The sequence below is a fragment of the Trichosurus vulpecula genome, chromosome 2, assembly GCF_011100635.1.
Source record: "Trichosurus vulpecula isolate mTriVul1 chromosome 2, mTriVul1.pri, whole genome shotgun sequence".
NCBI classification, from domain to species: Eukaryota; Metazoa; Chordata; class Mammalia; order Diprotodontia; family Phalangeridae; genus Trichosurus; species Trichosurus vulpecula.
The window spans coordinates 251,593,841-251,609,350 of NC_050574.1; the positions used below are offsets into that span (position 1 = coordinate 251,593,841).

Sequence of the window (15,510 nt, forward strand, 5' to 3'; positions counted from 1 at the left end):
CAAGAGGGTGAGGCTCCCGGGTCCACCCCCAACCTTCTCCCCTCCCCCCGCCGTGCGGACGTGTTGACGTGGTGACGACACGCCTGTGGCGTCACAAGGGGCGGGGCGAGTTGGGTCTGGCTGCCTGGGTCAGCGACTCGGCGGCAGAATTGGTCATTCGCTGCCGGGGGCCGGAGCTCAGTGCACACTCTCTCGCTCTGCCTGCCTCGTTCCCACCCCACCCCTCCAACCGGCCCCCAGTCTCTCCTTCCCGGGTCCCTTTGCACGCGCCCGGACCCGGCGGCCCGGCGCGTGTGTGAGCGAGCGCGCCGAGCAGCGCGGAGCGCGCAGCCGGGTCTATCTGCCTTTCTTTTTTACAAAGCCGGGCGTTTGCAGCGAGCGCTCCCTTTACTCCCTTCCATTAAGTGGGTAGCCGCGGGTGTGTTGGCCCGAGCCGGGCCGTGTGGTCGGGGGTGCCCCCTCTTCGTGGCTCCTTCCATTTTCTTGCGGCTTCGGTCTCCCCCTTTTTTTTTTTTCTAGAGAGGAGCCCAGAGGGGTTGGTTAGACGGCGACCGTCCACACCCGCCCCCCAGTGCTTCCTCCTAAGCTTCCCCGCCCCGCAAGGTCGAGCCTCGTCCCCGCCTTCCCCGTGCCCCCGAGGGGTGGGATGCTTTGTCCTCTGCCCGGGTCACAGCCGTAGCAGCAGCAGCCGCCGTCACCGTCGTCGCCGCCGCACCTGCAGCCGGTCTCAATATGAATGGGGCGAACGACCCGCACTTCTTTATAAAAGATATTAAGCCCGGACTGAAAAACTTAAATGTCGTCTTTATTGTACTGGAGATAGGTAAGTCGGGTCCCCGCAGCTGGAGCAATAGCCCTTCCTCTCCCTCCCAGGCTGCTGCACCCCTCCCCCCACCCCTCCCCACGGGGAGGTGCTTCACGCGTGCCCCCCCCCAGGTCCCCTTACGCACGTGGCCGCTTCCCCGAGTCCCGATGGAGACCTTCTCTCGTGTCGCTCGTTAGCTTTCTCCTCTCCTCGACTTTGTGAGAACCCCCGTGGGAGGGAAGGGGTGACCTCGGCGTCTCTTTTCCCGTGCCTTTGGGGGGAAGAAAAAAATTCCCCTCCCCGAGTTCGTGGAGAGGAGCCATCGTCGAAAGCCTCTTCCTTAAAACTAATATGACCGGAGTCTTCTTTTTTTTTCCCTCTACTTCTCCTTTGGGTGTTTTAAATTCTCGCAGGACGAGTGACCAAAACCAAGGACGGCCACGAAGTAAGATCGTGCAAAGTAGCTGATAAGACGGGAAGCATCACCATTTCGGTGTGGGATGAAATCGGAGGTCTTATCCAGCCCGGGGATATCATTCGATTAACCCGAGGGTAGGTGTGCAGAAAGAGAGGAGTGTGGACTACTCCCGAGTACGTACATCCAAGCTAAAGTTTGTGAAGCACTCTCAACCAGACGAGAACAAAATACACCTTTGCCACTAAAGCAATCTAGGTTTCCCTTGGGAGTTGAGTCTGACCTCCAAAACAATGGGACTCGGGGGTTTTTAGGTTGTACTGGGGGAGGGGTGTAGTAAATTGGGCTTTTTAATAGATTAATATCCTGTCCTCTCTAAATTTTTGTATAAATGAATGAGATTATAAGTCTCTGGAGTGAGCCACTCATTCAGAATTAACCTGGTACCTGGAAGGGGACAAACCTGAGTTGGAGAACTCTTTGTTAGTGTGGCAAAAGTAGTCTGTAATCATACACTTGGCAGGTGTCGTGTTTGTATTTCAGGTAGCCAGAAACAATGGCTTGTCTTCCTTTGTTAGGTAAACTTAAGTAGAATCCTATACTTTTTTGTTTTCTTGCTCAGATCTGCATTAGGGAGAAGGAATGGAACATTCTGGTGAGGTAAATTGGAAAAGAGCATAGTAGCATGATTTAAAGTGCCAAGCACTATTATTTAGAGTGCAAAGCCAAAATAAATTTAACAAGTATATAGTGCAAAAACTTAGTTCCAGCATCCACAGGAACAAACTGATGAGCTTACTTTGGGGGGTGGGTGGGATAGGAAGTGTAGAGAGAGTTTCCAGTAAACTAGGAAGTAGGCTTTGGAAGTTTTTGCAGTGAGATTGTTGTAACATTTTTGTGAGTCATAACTACAGGGAAGTAGGGTGGGGATTGATAATAGTCATAATAATATAATGTAATTAGGCATCTTACCTTGATGCTAAGGAACTCAGAACACTTAAGAGGCATTATCTTAATATTTTTATAACATCTCCAGGAAGCAAGCCTAAGAGTTTGTATCTTCAAAGCAGGAAGTTGGAGACAGGCTTTATTCTTGGCTGTATGTTTGATTCATCGACAAATGAATCAAGTGACAATGAGACATATAAGTGACCGTGTAAATCTTTACCTTCTTCACAACTAGACAAAGAATTCGGAAATAATTCCTATTTTGGGGGGGATGGTGAAACTTACATAACATTTAGAATGTTAGCCTTCCCATGCTTTTACCTAGGATTAAAAATACTAGGTAACTGATTTTTTCTTCCAGATTTTACTTCTTTCAAGGGTGTATTTGAAATCTTGGCTTTTAAGGAAAGATTGTTTTAGTAGTAATTGTCGATAGCTTTTATTTAGAATTAGAGTTGGAAGGGACCTCAATAATCGTTAAAAATAATAAAACCTAGCATTTACATAGTACTTTAAGGTTTACAAAATGTTTATTCTCATTTGGTTCTCTCAACAATCCTTGGAGTAAAATGCTATTATCTATTCCCATTTTATAGATGAAGAAATGGAGGTAGAGAGATTTAGTCAATAGACTAGGGTTGCACAGTAAATGTCTGAGGCTGAATTTGAACTCAAGTCTTCCAGACTCCCAAGTCCAAAAGTCTTATCTTCTATGCCACCCAGCTGTCCTTGATGACCTTAGAGGTCATCTAATTCAAAATACCCTGCTTCCCCCAGTTTTTCAGGTGAAAAACCTGGCCCCAGAGAAATTGTTACTCGTCCCTGGGTTACAAAGTAAGGGCCAGGGCCCAAGTCCCACCAGCTGACTACATGGAAATCTTTCCACTGTATTAAGGTAGAACTTTCTTTTACACAGTGGGGTTTTGAAGCAGATAGGATTTAGAGCAGGAAGCAGGTTAGAGATCAACCCCCTCACTTTTGAGAGAACTGAAAGTCAGAAAAGTGACTTTTTAAAGTTACATAAGAGAGACTGCCCCAGGTGCCTTTACTCTATACCTCCAGTTTAAAGAGATGAGAGATACAAGAAATAACAAAAGTGGTTTGCAAGTAAGCTAACCTCTACATATAGTAGACATTGAGTAGTGTGTTTTTTGTGACATAGTAATTTTTTCCCCCAGAAAACCCCTGCATACTTGGTATTTTAACTCTTATATTCCTCTATTCCAGTCTAAAGTTACTCTTAAGAATAATCCTAACACTATTCACAATAATTTGGTGTTGCCCCCCAAACACCCAAAAACACCAAAACTTTTTACATTGGTAACTAGAACTACTGAATATCATCGGCAGAGTGTGAGTGACTGGGGCAGCATTCTTGATTATTAAAGAATTCAGTCAAGGGAAAATTAATAGTCTGGGAATGGAGCTGGAATTCCATAGCATAAACTGTTAGTATTAACAAAGACCGCAATGTCAGCCATTTGTGTAGAGAAGGGGGTTCACAGATGAGCACTGCTAAAACAATATTCGACCAAAGGTCAGGCCTAGTGCTATAAATGTACTATACGGAAGGAATTGATGTTTTGGCTAGACAGTTTGACATTTACAATATGTTATAAACTCAGAAAATTAATACATTCTGAAGTATAATGTATGCTGCAGTAAAGCAGCGCACAATGAAGCTTTTTTGAAAAAAGTCATTTTATAGATTTTCCTTGAATTTACTTGTCCTTGAGATGTATGTAATCTAGGCTAAACTGTTTGGCACCCATAATCATGCAAACTGGACAAACCCTGGACAAATTAATTTAAAATAGCTTAATGCTCAAATCCAGTGCGAAAAACATTTAATTCAATATAATATAGGACCTTAAATGCCTTTGTTCAGTTTTTAAACTTAGAATCTGGGTTATAGATTGAATCTAGAAAGGATTTTAAGTGTCCTGAATTTTACCAATGGGAGCATTGAGGCCCAGTGTATAATCCTTTCTCAGATTCACATAGGTAGTAAAAGAGCTGGGATTTGAACTCAGCTTCCAGTTTAAGCAGCACTAATTAGCCACTCTACTAACCTTTAGTTTTGTTTCTGTTATATCTGAAACCTAGATTTTTTTATGATTAAAAAGCACTAAATTGTTTTCCCATGGCTGATATTGTCATGTATATATCTACACTTCATAGGGCATAACATTTGCTCTTAAATATTTTTATAAGTGAGTCATACCACATCTACAAATTGTCATCACCACAGTAAGCCCAGCACTTAATGCCAAGCGCCATAGTAGGTTGGCCTTGGTGATAGAGACAAAAAAAGAAAGTTACTGTCATAAAGGGATTGTGTTCTACCCAGGAAGACGGAGACATACCTAGGTATATATAAAATAAACACAAGATGGTTTTGGGGGGATTAGAGAAAGTCACTCTCGACTGGGGAGATATAGAAAGAACTCATGTAAAAGGTAATATTTAGTGGCCAATGTTGAAAGGCACAATAAATAAGTCCGATGGAAGACTTTGTTACTTCACATGTACAGGTTAGAGTGGGGACGACTTGAGTTTGAATCCTTAAGTAATTGCTAGCTCTGTGATCATTGGCAAGTCACTTAACCCCTTCACTTTAGTGTAAAGGGGGAGAGGATGATAACACCTGCTTTTCAGAGTAATTGCGAAGACCAAATGAATTAACACCCATAAAGCTCTTTGCAAAATGTAAAGTGCTTTTCATGTTGTTACTCTTGTAGGTCATTTTGTAAGTGGTCAGGACCTGGAATCATGTTACCCCAGGTAGTTGGGTTCCCAGGCCAGGCCACAAATCCTCTTTAATCCATAATACTCGTTTAGTGTAGGATTATTTGAGTAGAACTATAGAATCTTAACTTTTCTAACGTTGTTTCTATGCAAAGAGCCCTGGACCCCATTTTGGGATGCTAGTCACACAGTCCCCATCCTCTGCCCTTCCTGCCTCCCCCAACAGACATTCAAAGGGAAAAAGCATACATGTACCACTTGGTCGTAGGAGTAGGGAGCCCTCTGATCCATTCTTGTGGTGGTTGTGTAGTTGGGGGAAAGGGAGCAGGGCTTCTAGCAGTCAGGCTGATACTAAGGCGATGGTGCCAGGGCCTGTCATCCCTTTTATTTTCCGTTGCCATCCCATTTCTTTGACCAAGGTTTCTGACCCCAGTGTCTTGGCCAGTGGAAGGTAGTCTGCAGCAGTCCCATAATCCATTTTCTGGTTTTCAAAGTTTATTGCTTTATGACTAGATTTTCTTCCCTTCTTGGTTAAGAAGTTTGCGAGGGATGCCTTTGGGGTACTTACATGGTAATGGGTAGGTACTTGGGAACAACACCATTTGTATTTTTACCAGCTCAGCAGCTCCCTGAAGTCTTCTGGGTATTTCATCACCTGAGCAGAATTGGGCCTTGAAGGGTGGGAGGTGGGGTGAGGGGAAGAGGTGGTATGTGATAGAAGGGAGTGGGGGTGGGAGTGGGAATGGGAATGAGAATGGGAATGGTTGGCGGAGAGTGATGTCAGCTTTGTTGGGTTTGCCCTTTCTTCCCTCCCATTAATTGTAGCCTACATTAGATCTGCCTTGGGAAAGGTGGGAAACAGCTGCTCCATGTCACACTTTAAGATGGGTGGGGGGAGGGGGAGTTGGAGGAGAGGAGAAAAGAAAAGGTCCCAGTAGTTCAAAGGAAAGGAGTTCCTGGAGATACCCAGATGGGTTCCCAGGGAACCCGCCTGTAACCACTTCTGCATATGGTTTTAAAAAATACTTCCCTTTTTGGGTGGTGCCATTCACATTAAATAATCTACTTAAAATATTTGCTGATTTTAGGTGTGGGCAATGTTAGTTTGCCAAAATGAATGACTGCTAGTATATCTCCTTGCTTCGTGATGTGATTATAAGCTTTTCAGCCCTTCTGTCATTTTTGATAAATTCTAGCTTCATTTCTTGGCTTTTAAATTAAGAATGGCAGATTTTCTATGGTGAAATCAAATTAGTTTCTCTATTAGGGTGCTAGCATTAATGTAGAGTAATAGTTTAATTGTTATGGGACTAATGGAAATTCTATAAAGCCCTGAACTTTATACTAAATAGAATTTATTTTGGACTTAGGATGTTTTTTTCTTAGGTCATGCTTGGTTTTAGCATACCGGGTTGCATCAGCACCCACTCATCCAGATTAGTGATTAAAATTTTATGTGAAGGAGGGCAGGTGAACCTTTCCCCTAATCATGCCAATCTTTTGGCACTTTGATTAAACCCTAATAGTACACCTTCACCTTCTGATGTGGAGGAAAAAATGTTGACATGTGGCTAGTGTGAGTAAGTATAGCATTAAGCACAAGAATACTGGTATTAACACCCCTTGGCTGAATTAACAATATCTACTTGAAGGAAGAGAATGCAGGAGAAGAAAGGGATCCAATATATTGGGTCGACCCTTGTGGCAAATTAATGGGGGGACTTGGAATCATCCCTTGTGGCAAATTAGTTGGAAGAGGAGAGTTGTGTGATATTGACAGGAATGGATGAATGGGTGGTGAACTAGCATCATTAGAGTGAAGAATCATTCATCGGATCATAGCTACATTAGAATAGTGGAGTTAAGCTTCTGGACCACATTCAAGAGGAACATTTTGCAGCGCTTGTAGGTACACACATAATTGACTCTTGTTCGTCTTCCTCAGATACGCATCCATGTGGAAAGGATGTCTGACTCTTTACACAGGAAGAGGAGGTGAACTTCAGAAAATTGGGGAGTAAGTATTAAAATATGGAAGCTATGGTGTGCATAACATTTTGTAAAATGGTAGGTATGAAGTACAACTTATCTGGAGGTTTTTTTTTTATTAAAAGATATGAGAGTTAATGCTATTTGATAGCTTAACTGTGACATGGATGATATTTTAAATCTGCTCATTTCCTTTAGTTGTATACCTACTAAATTTCTGTTTCTTACATGGTTGGTCTCACTTATCCTAGCAAAGAACAGTAAGAAACTTCCCTAAATTTCTCCCCAGAAGGACCATTCCTATAGGCCTTTGGTACATGGTTTTTCCAGGAATCATAATGGGCATTTACTGATATCAGCTGCTGTCTTCTAAAACAAACAAAAACAAAGCATGCAGTAGTTATCTAGGCATAAGTTATAGACATAAGTTAAAATTTGATTTTTTTCTGTTCTTGGGTGAATGTGTGCTCATGTTAAAAGGACTAGCAGCACTGAAAAATTGAAGCCCTCTATTTATTCACAGTCTAGGTACGGTGCAGGCAGCCGCAATGCGAGCTTCCGTACACTGCCCTGGTAATGATCTCCACCTTGACCTGGAGGGACCATCCTCTCTGGGGGTGTAAAGGTAATCCAGCCTCCATGCTAGCCTAGTCACTGGGATGCATTAATACAAGTATGGTATATATAGTGACCCAATTAAAGTTCAGGTAGGTCTCAGAAAAACAAACACATTTAATTTGAGGCCATACATCAGATTGGAAACTATTCTTTTGCAAGAAAGTCACGTTTCAGAAAGCTTTTTTAAAAAAAAAATTCACAGTGAAACAGCAGAATAAGCATTGTTCAGGAAACCTGTCAATAATAATGAAAGGAGAATGCCACCAATTTGGTTCAGAAACTGGTTAACACTTTGTGTGATTTAGGCCAAGGGAAAAGGTGGTTTCTTTATGTCTGTCTTGGTGTGTTAATATGTCTAATGTTGACTATTACAGGGAGATAAAAGCAAAGGTATGGGGCACTGGTCATCTCATCTGTTTAAGAATAACTGAAATTAATCTTGTTGAGAATGGTAGGAATAAAAGACCCGAAAATGTTAAATGCTTAAGCCATTCAGTTTGAAGTGACTTCCAAGGTGGTGTGCAAGACTGTTGTCGGTTGTGAATGTTTTTCCTTTTTTTTAATTAGGCTAAGAAAATGATTGATTGTAATAATATTATTTATATATTTCGGTAAGAGTGAGTAAACATGAGTATGTGAATTGTCAGCCTACACCTCTGTTAGCTGCCTCATTTATGAATAATATTTTCATTGGGAGACTAGAGATAGGGAGTTTGATTTGATTGGATTCAGATGTAACCATCCACAACTGAGAAGAACTCTCTAAGCATATGCTATACTAAGGTATGGATCAGTAGAATCCTCTTGATCTAAAGAGTGCCACAGAGCTGTTTTAATGTTTGTAATACTGGATATTGAATAATAGTTCACTGTAGTTATAAAAACATACAACCAAAAATACTAAATAATGGAGGAGTAACATTTGCAGGTTGTGCTTAATAAATACTTTAATGCGTTTGAGTTTATTTTTCTAAGGAGGATATATGTGGCTAGCAGGGAAGGAATAGGAATTCGACTTGTCTTTGACACTTTATACTAATTGTTGAATTTGGAAGCAACCTTACCAGAAAAAAAGAGTTGTTGTTTAATTGATTTTCCTGATCTGGAAATTCTCTGGTTGGCCCCCCCCCCTTTTTTTTTTAAAAAACACAACAGCCATCTAACTTTTTTCTTTATTTTCAGATTTTGTATGGTATACTCAGAGGTGCCAAACTTCAGTGAACCTAACCCAGACTATCTTGGACAGCAGAACAAGGTGGTAATTAATAGTTTTATGAGCAAACTGCTTTTTTGCTACGTACTATGATTTTATAGATCAATTATTAACAGCCCTGTTTTCTTGACACCTTAAGGTGTCTATAATTATTTCAGAGGGTAATATGAAATTCTTAAATCTTAAAGCATTTATCTTCTTGCATATATATACACAAAACTTCAAGCATATATATGTATTTATGTTGTTTGCCATTCTAAGGGATGGGAAAGGGAGATGAGGAAATTCAGTAATTGTGTGTGTGTTTACATGTTTTCATTGTGTGAATAGTTTAGGCAGAGCTATTGATTAGAGAATTGTCCTTGGGCAGACTTTTAAAAACAGTAAATAGGAATGGATAGAAACTAAAAAATAGGCATTTCTGTGAGCTTTTGGTACATTTCATGGACATCCGGTTTTTCTTTGGTGCTATTTACTTAAATCTTTTTCTTAACATTTTCCTTAAGGCACATGGTGAACAAAAAAATAATTCTTCAGCAAGTAATATGGGTACAGGTACATTTGGGCCAGTAGGTAAGTCTGTGTGTGTCTGCTACATGTGAGGTTGAAGAATATGTGTGTTTTGTAGAAAAAACTTAATTCATGGGTTTGGCTTTTGGGAAAAAGCCGTGTTACCAGAAGCATGTAAACAGACCATTTTGCCTTTGAATTTATACAACTCATTGTCCTGGTAACTTCATTTGATATAAACTGGTTCTTTTGCTGGTATACTTAATTGTTTATAACTTTGCTTTTCAAACTTAGCTATGGAATGTTCTCCTTTAAAAGTTTATTGGGTGGAAAAAAAAACTAAAATTAACTTTATTCTTAGTCTTGAAAATAACCAAATAGAAATTTACATTGGGGAATTTGCATAATGGTATTTTGGAGATCATTTTGATGGAAATTTTATTTGTCTTAATGATCACAAGACTAGTTTATGGGTGATGGCCAAATTTTTTTTCTATTAACTTTTGTGTCTTAAAACTGCACAAATCAAAATGATTTATTGTGTGTCTCTGTCTTGATGCTTCAATAATAGTGTCTGCTAGGGCCTTCAACTCCTGTTTTCAGTTTTCTCTCTGCCTTTATTTTCAGTGTAGGGAGGGGACATCTGTTCTTTTTGTAAGTGTTGATTTCTGACTTTGGTACCTTTAGAAGTTAATCTTCCCTCTTCTCTTCTGCTTGATGACAGCACCAAGTACAGTTTAAAGCTACCGTGTATGCTTACTTAAAATCACCAGTTTGGGGGGAAAAAAGAGGCAGTCACTGGAAATGTGTTTCCCTAGTCTCATAGTCTTAAGTGTTTGTCCTGCCGTGTGTGTGTGTGTGTGTGTGTGTGTGTGTGTGTGTGTGAGATATCTTTATAGGGAGATATCTTTATACAGGTGTCAATGTCAGGATCTGGAACTGGTGATGAATTATTACTGTCGTTTTAGGAAATGGTGTACAAACTGGACCTGAATCAGGGCGATTCCCATTTTCACATAATCATGCCCACTCCTATGCAGGTACTGGGAGAGCCAATGGACGAGGACCTGTAAATCCACAGCTACCAGCAACAGCTAATGTTCAGCCAGTTGTGACCACAATAAGTAATGGGAGGGACCCCCGGAGAGCCTTTAAAAGATGACCTATGCCAAATGTTCACATACAGCTTGCCTAAACTACATGATGCCCTACTTGAACACTTATTGCACTTTTATTTATGGTTATCTGTGAAAAGTTTGTCCTTTATTGGTATGTTTTTATGTTTTGGTATGTTGAGATGAGATTTGTTTTATGATGATGCAATTAAGCTGCTTAAATGCCATCTGAAAGAATGGTCTATAAAGGAGGGAAAATAGGTTTGGAACAAAAAAAAGGCAGAAAGCCCTACCCATAAACTGCACTTCACATGGGTGTATGGGTCAGCCTTAATAGCCTCTATGAGTCTATCCTCTGTATAAACTTTGTAACTCCTATTTGACTTAATGAGAGGTGTTTTTTTTTTTTGTCAAATATAGAAGTTGCCAATTAAAGCAATAACTTCCAAAAAATTGGTTAAAAGATAGCAGCAAATGGTTGAATGTCTTGTGACTCCAGGAAAGATTGATTTTGTTACATAATTCATGTTACTGCCATTAAGATAATTTCCAATGATTGAACAATCTTAGACTGATCTTTTACTACCTGAAACAGGCTAGCAGAATTATGAATATAGCATATTAATGATATATGTTATAGCAGGTAATTTTATTTTTAAAGCTACATTTATTTTATTTTGGGGCAGGGTTCTAAAATATTCTTTGGCTAAATATTATTAAAGGAAGATTTAAAATTGTCCCTTAAATATTTTTTTTTCCCAAAGCCATCTTCGAAGCCATCCCTTTTAAAATGTTTTAGAACTTTAAAACTTCAGCCTTTAAGAACATTAGTCTGACTATTGTGTATTTAATGAAGTGATGATAGTAAGTACTACCTAAGTTAGGGGGAAATTGAACAGAATTCAGGTAGAAATCTGCAAACTAATTTTAATTTAATAAAATGCTTATTGTCAAAGTACTGCAGTTTTTACGTCAAAAATACTGGACGTGGATTAAAGTTCCTAGAAACGTCTTTGAAACAACTTATTTTAAAAATAGAAATTTCATCAACTTTTCAAGAGTTTCTGGAGAAAATTCACGTTACTTTGTCTATCAGCCAAAGATACAGGAATGCCTCTGGTAGAATTGAGTGTAGCTTTATTCAGAATTGCTTGGGAAGTGGATTTTATTTTCACTTGATAAATGATTTCCATCCAGTTCCACCATTTCATGTTCGGTGGATTACTAGTTAATTTTTCATTTGTTAGACTTATTCTTAAAGTTGACCCCTTGAATAAAACTTGCACTAATGTTAAAAAAACCTACCTAATTCTTTGTCCAGCCTTAAATGTTGTAGAAAAAGCTTGTATGATGTCCCAATGTCACATGATTACCTAAAAATGTTTTGAAAAATAATCATCCCTGTGGAACAAACCCCATGTAAGAGTTATAATGTCTAGGCTTGCTTTCTTGACACAGACATTGGTAAAGACTATCTTTATTATTGTGGATATGTTGCTTTTCCTCTTCTCTTTAAATCACAGTGCTTATCTTTCCTGAAGACTACGTAGCATTTGGATTGGGGAGATTGGTGGCCTGGATTTTTTTTTCTTTTCCTCGGTTATATAACCTTTCGTATTAATTATTTTTGGTATAGAAATGAGTTTTTTGTAGCTTCGTTGGAAGTTCATAAAAATACCCAAAGCATGAAAGCTGCTGCTTTGTCCTTAAGATACTGCTGAAGGTGGTGCCATTTTCACGACTGGTATTCATTTTAGGATTCATGTTGACGTTGACAGCGATGTCTATGTCTGAAAGATTTTTTAATAATTGAAATTGGATTATCTTGTTATTATTTTGCTCTTTTCCTAAGAACTTTGCATTTCAGATGAAGTTAACCAAAAAAGCAAAATCATTTGGTATGAAGTAGTGATGTGAAGTTTGACCCCTTCCCCCCATCATTTCATTTATGAATGCAAAAAATTTATTGGTAGGACATTTTTGTACTTTTAAGTAATGTAACAGTTCCAAAGGAAAGTAAAAATAATCACTTTAAAAAAGGAAATAGAAATATTAAACACTGTATTGCTTTACCCCCTTGAGTACACCAGCTTTCATGTAGTAGGCATTAGAAAATGAAGGATGTAAGGGGAAGGCCATTATTTGACAGTATTTGCACACTTGCTATGAATGTACTGTGGTTTTTATTGGGAACAACATGTCTTTGCTTCTTTTGAGGTTAGTGATAATTCTTGTTCAAATATTTTATCTTTGTTCTCTTTTTTCAGTGCCATTTATTAATGAATCTCTTTTCTCTTAAGGAAAGACCCTCCAATACCAAAGCAAGTGACTTACAATCTATAGTGACCTACATTTATCTAACCAGTCTAGTCTACCTGGGCAACACTCATCAAGAAGTCAGAGGAAGAATATTTTTCTGCTTTCCCCCTCATTCCATTTTTCACTTGCCAACTTAAATTTTTAAAAGATCACTCTTAAGATGGAAATATTAACATCTACTGGAAAAGTCACTGGATTGAGTTTCCCAACATAATTTCTACATCATGGTTAATTCAGAAATGGATTGAAGTCTCATCAGAAGAACCAGCTTGTTATGGCTTATGCCTCTGTCTTGGGCATCCTGTGATGCGTGTGTGGGTAGCTAAAATTTGGGAGAGTGAAAGATGAACAGAGAAGTCCAGATGAAATGTATTTCATATAGGTGGTACCTAAGCACTCTAGCATCACCCCATTACTTCTCTCCTGTTCCTCTTTGTAGCTTTACCACTAAAGGCTTAGAGTTCACACAGGATATAATTTATATGTTAAAGCATTAGAGAGTAAGAATACATGTTCAAAGGAAGGAGAAAATTTTGTTTGCAAGGACTCGGACACCCACATCGATTTTTTCCCCCCTACTTTGTAGTTGTAGTAGTCCCTAGCCCTTTGAACAGGTCCATCACTTAAGGACATATATTTCTAAGGCAAATTGACTATTCAGCCGTTGTACCTGAATAGTCATCATTAGTAAGACCATAAGCTGCCTATTGTGGTATGTTTAAAGGAATGCTTGGAGGTACAGGTCATTTTCTATACAGCTGGAGCTATCAGGCCATTGAAGTCTCAGTCATACGTAGTATTCTGTGAAAGAAAGGTAGAAATGAACAAATCACTCATAATAGTTTGCTAGCACCTAACAATTTTAAAGATATTGGCAAAACAAAATCCCAAATTATGGTTTTGTGACGGTTACTCAGCTATCAACTTGAGGTATGAATCCAGATGTTATGTGAACTGAAGACAACACTCCCCACACTATGCTGAAGTCTCCATTTTTGTCATGCCACTATATTTCATGATCCATGCATTAGACACAACCTATCTTTTGGGCCTCATCTTTCTCTTGCTCAGTCCAATGCTTTTAAACACTTCATAGGTATGTTCTTAACCACAAGGAGTATTTACTCCCATTGTGCAAATTGCAGTCCCTGTGTCAGGTGTTGAACTGCCAACCCTGGTTTATGGTAGAGAAAAACTTGAAAATTCGTAATTGTGAGCTATGAATAATGGCAATATGTTCGTAATATGCTTAGTAGCCCTAATCTTGTCTTTGGAGAAACCAGACTTTTTTTTTTTTTTTGGCAATTGGGAGTACCAGATTGACATACTTGGATGACCTTTATTCCTTGTCATCGCAGGTTTTGTAAGAAAGACCTAAAGCCCTACCTATTATATGTTTCCAATCCATTTCTAAATACTGCCTTTGGTCCTGTAGCCACATGAGCAAAAGAGTTTGCGTGAACAGCTTTTGGCCATGTTTCATGTTTTGTAATCATGACAGATTTTTAGTGCCTAAGGCCATGAACATAACATGGTAAAATCTCAATAACTCAGAAAAGAGCAGTCATGATTTACTAGGAAATCTGGAGATTTTAAAAGATGCCTTATGTTAAAGTATAGGGCTGTGTGAGATTGTAAGTGGGTGCCATTAAATTCGATAAATTCTTTAGAAGGCTCATAGTACATAATACACCACAAAAGGCCTTTATTTTGTAAAAGTTACTGGACCTACCATGAAAGGCACGAGGTGTATTGTTGGATCAATTTGTGACCTGTGAAAGGGCTTAGAATTAATACTTTAGCAGCAACAACCTTGACTTAGGTATTATACTTCTAAGTTATTCAATTTACTAGAATTCTTCCAATTTAGGTAGCATAATATATAAACTGAAATTTTTTATAGTATTATTCCCAAGTTAATTACTAGTGCCATCTGGTTGCAGGACAGAACTTACATCTTTAGTAAACCAGGGTTGGTTTATATTTGGTATATGAGGCCTTTCTCAATTCCAGTTCCCTTTTTAAAAACTGGGCAGACTGGTGGTGGTAGAATTAGCCTTGAATCTACACAGTCACTATTATATGACCTCTGGCACCTTCACTTTTAAAATACACTATACCATAGAATACAAAAGCTTGTAACCCAAGTTGACTAGAATATAAAATTGAAACATGTTGAGTACAAATCTTCACACATAATTCACACAAAATTTTCAATTACACTTTAAAGCAACTGAATTACGTAATTTACATTCCAATCACAATAAGATGCTGACATTTTCATTTGAATTTTGCAATTACCCTGTGAACAGGACAAACTGGTTATTATCCTTATCTCGTAGATGATGAAACTAGTTTACATACCTGAACTAATGTTAGGATTAAGCTGTAATAGATTTTTTTGATCTGGCTCATTTTTCTGTTACATCGTCCCCTTCTCATTGGGTCAATGAAAGACCTCCATGCAGCCTGCAGTGGAGGCACTTTGCCAAGGTCTAGCCCAGGCCTGTCCAAAATGCAGCCTGCAGGGCGATTTACTGGCCCCTACAAGCATAGAAATTTACGTAAATGTTTTAGTAAATGAAGCTGAGCTACACACAGCTCTTCACTAAAGTGGCAAATCAAAATATATTGTCTATTGTTTCAATAAAAACCTTAAGGTTGGTCAGCCCTGGTCTAGCCTATGAAGTGCAAAGTAGGATTGAATACTGAAGCTTCCCCCAAGGAAAAGTAAATTTTGATTTGTTAGAATTTAAAACAGGTTTCTATTTAGGTTCAGTTTGGTAATTTAGACATCAGTACGTTTAACCAGCATCGAGTCCTATGTGCT

At 39.1% G+C, this 15,510-nt stretch overlaps 1 protein-coding gene across 2 annotated transcripts; it reads left to right on the forward strand.

Annotated features, from left to right (window-relative positions):
- Positions 1 to 293: 293 nt before the first annotated feature.
- On the forward strand, positions 294 to 15,259 carry NABP1 (nucleic acid binding protein 1). Of its 2 annotated transcripts, none has more exons than XM_036745581.1 (6): positions 294 to 823; positions 1,219 to 1,357; positions 6,862 to 6,933; positions 8,706 to 8,778; positions 9,243 to 9,309; positions 10,215 to 15,259. In XM_036745581.1, the coding sequence occupies exons 1-6, from the start codon at positions 733 to 735 to the stop codon at positions 10,406 to 10,408; spliced, it is 636 nt and encodes a 211-aa protein (XP_036601476.1). In that variant the 5' UTR covers positions 294 to 732; the 3' UTR covers positions 10,409 to 15,259. The 2 variants fall into 2 exon arrangements, with proteins under 2 accessions (XP_036601476.1, XP_036601477.1); XM_036745582.1 differs by having other exon boundaries at positions 296 to 823; positions 10,287 to 15,259.
- Positions 15,260 to 15,510: the final 251 nt, after the last annotated feature.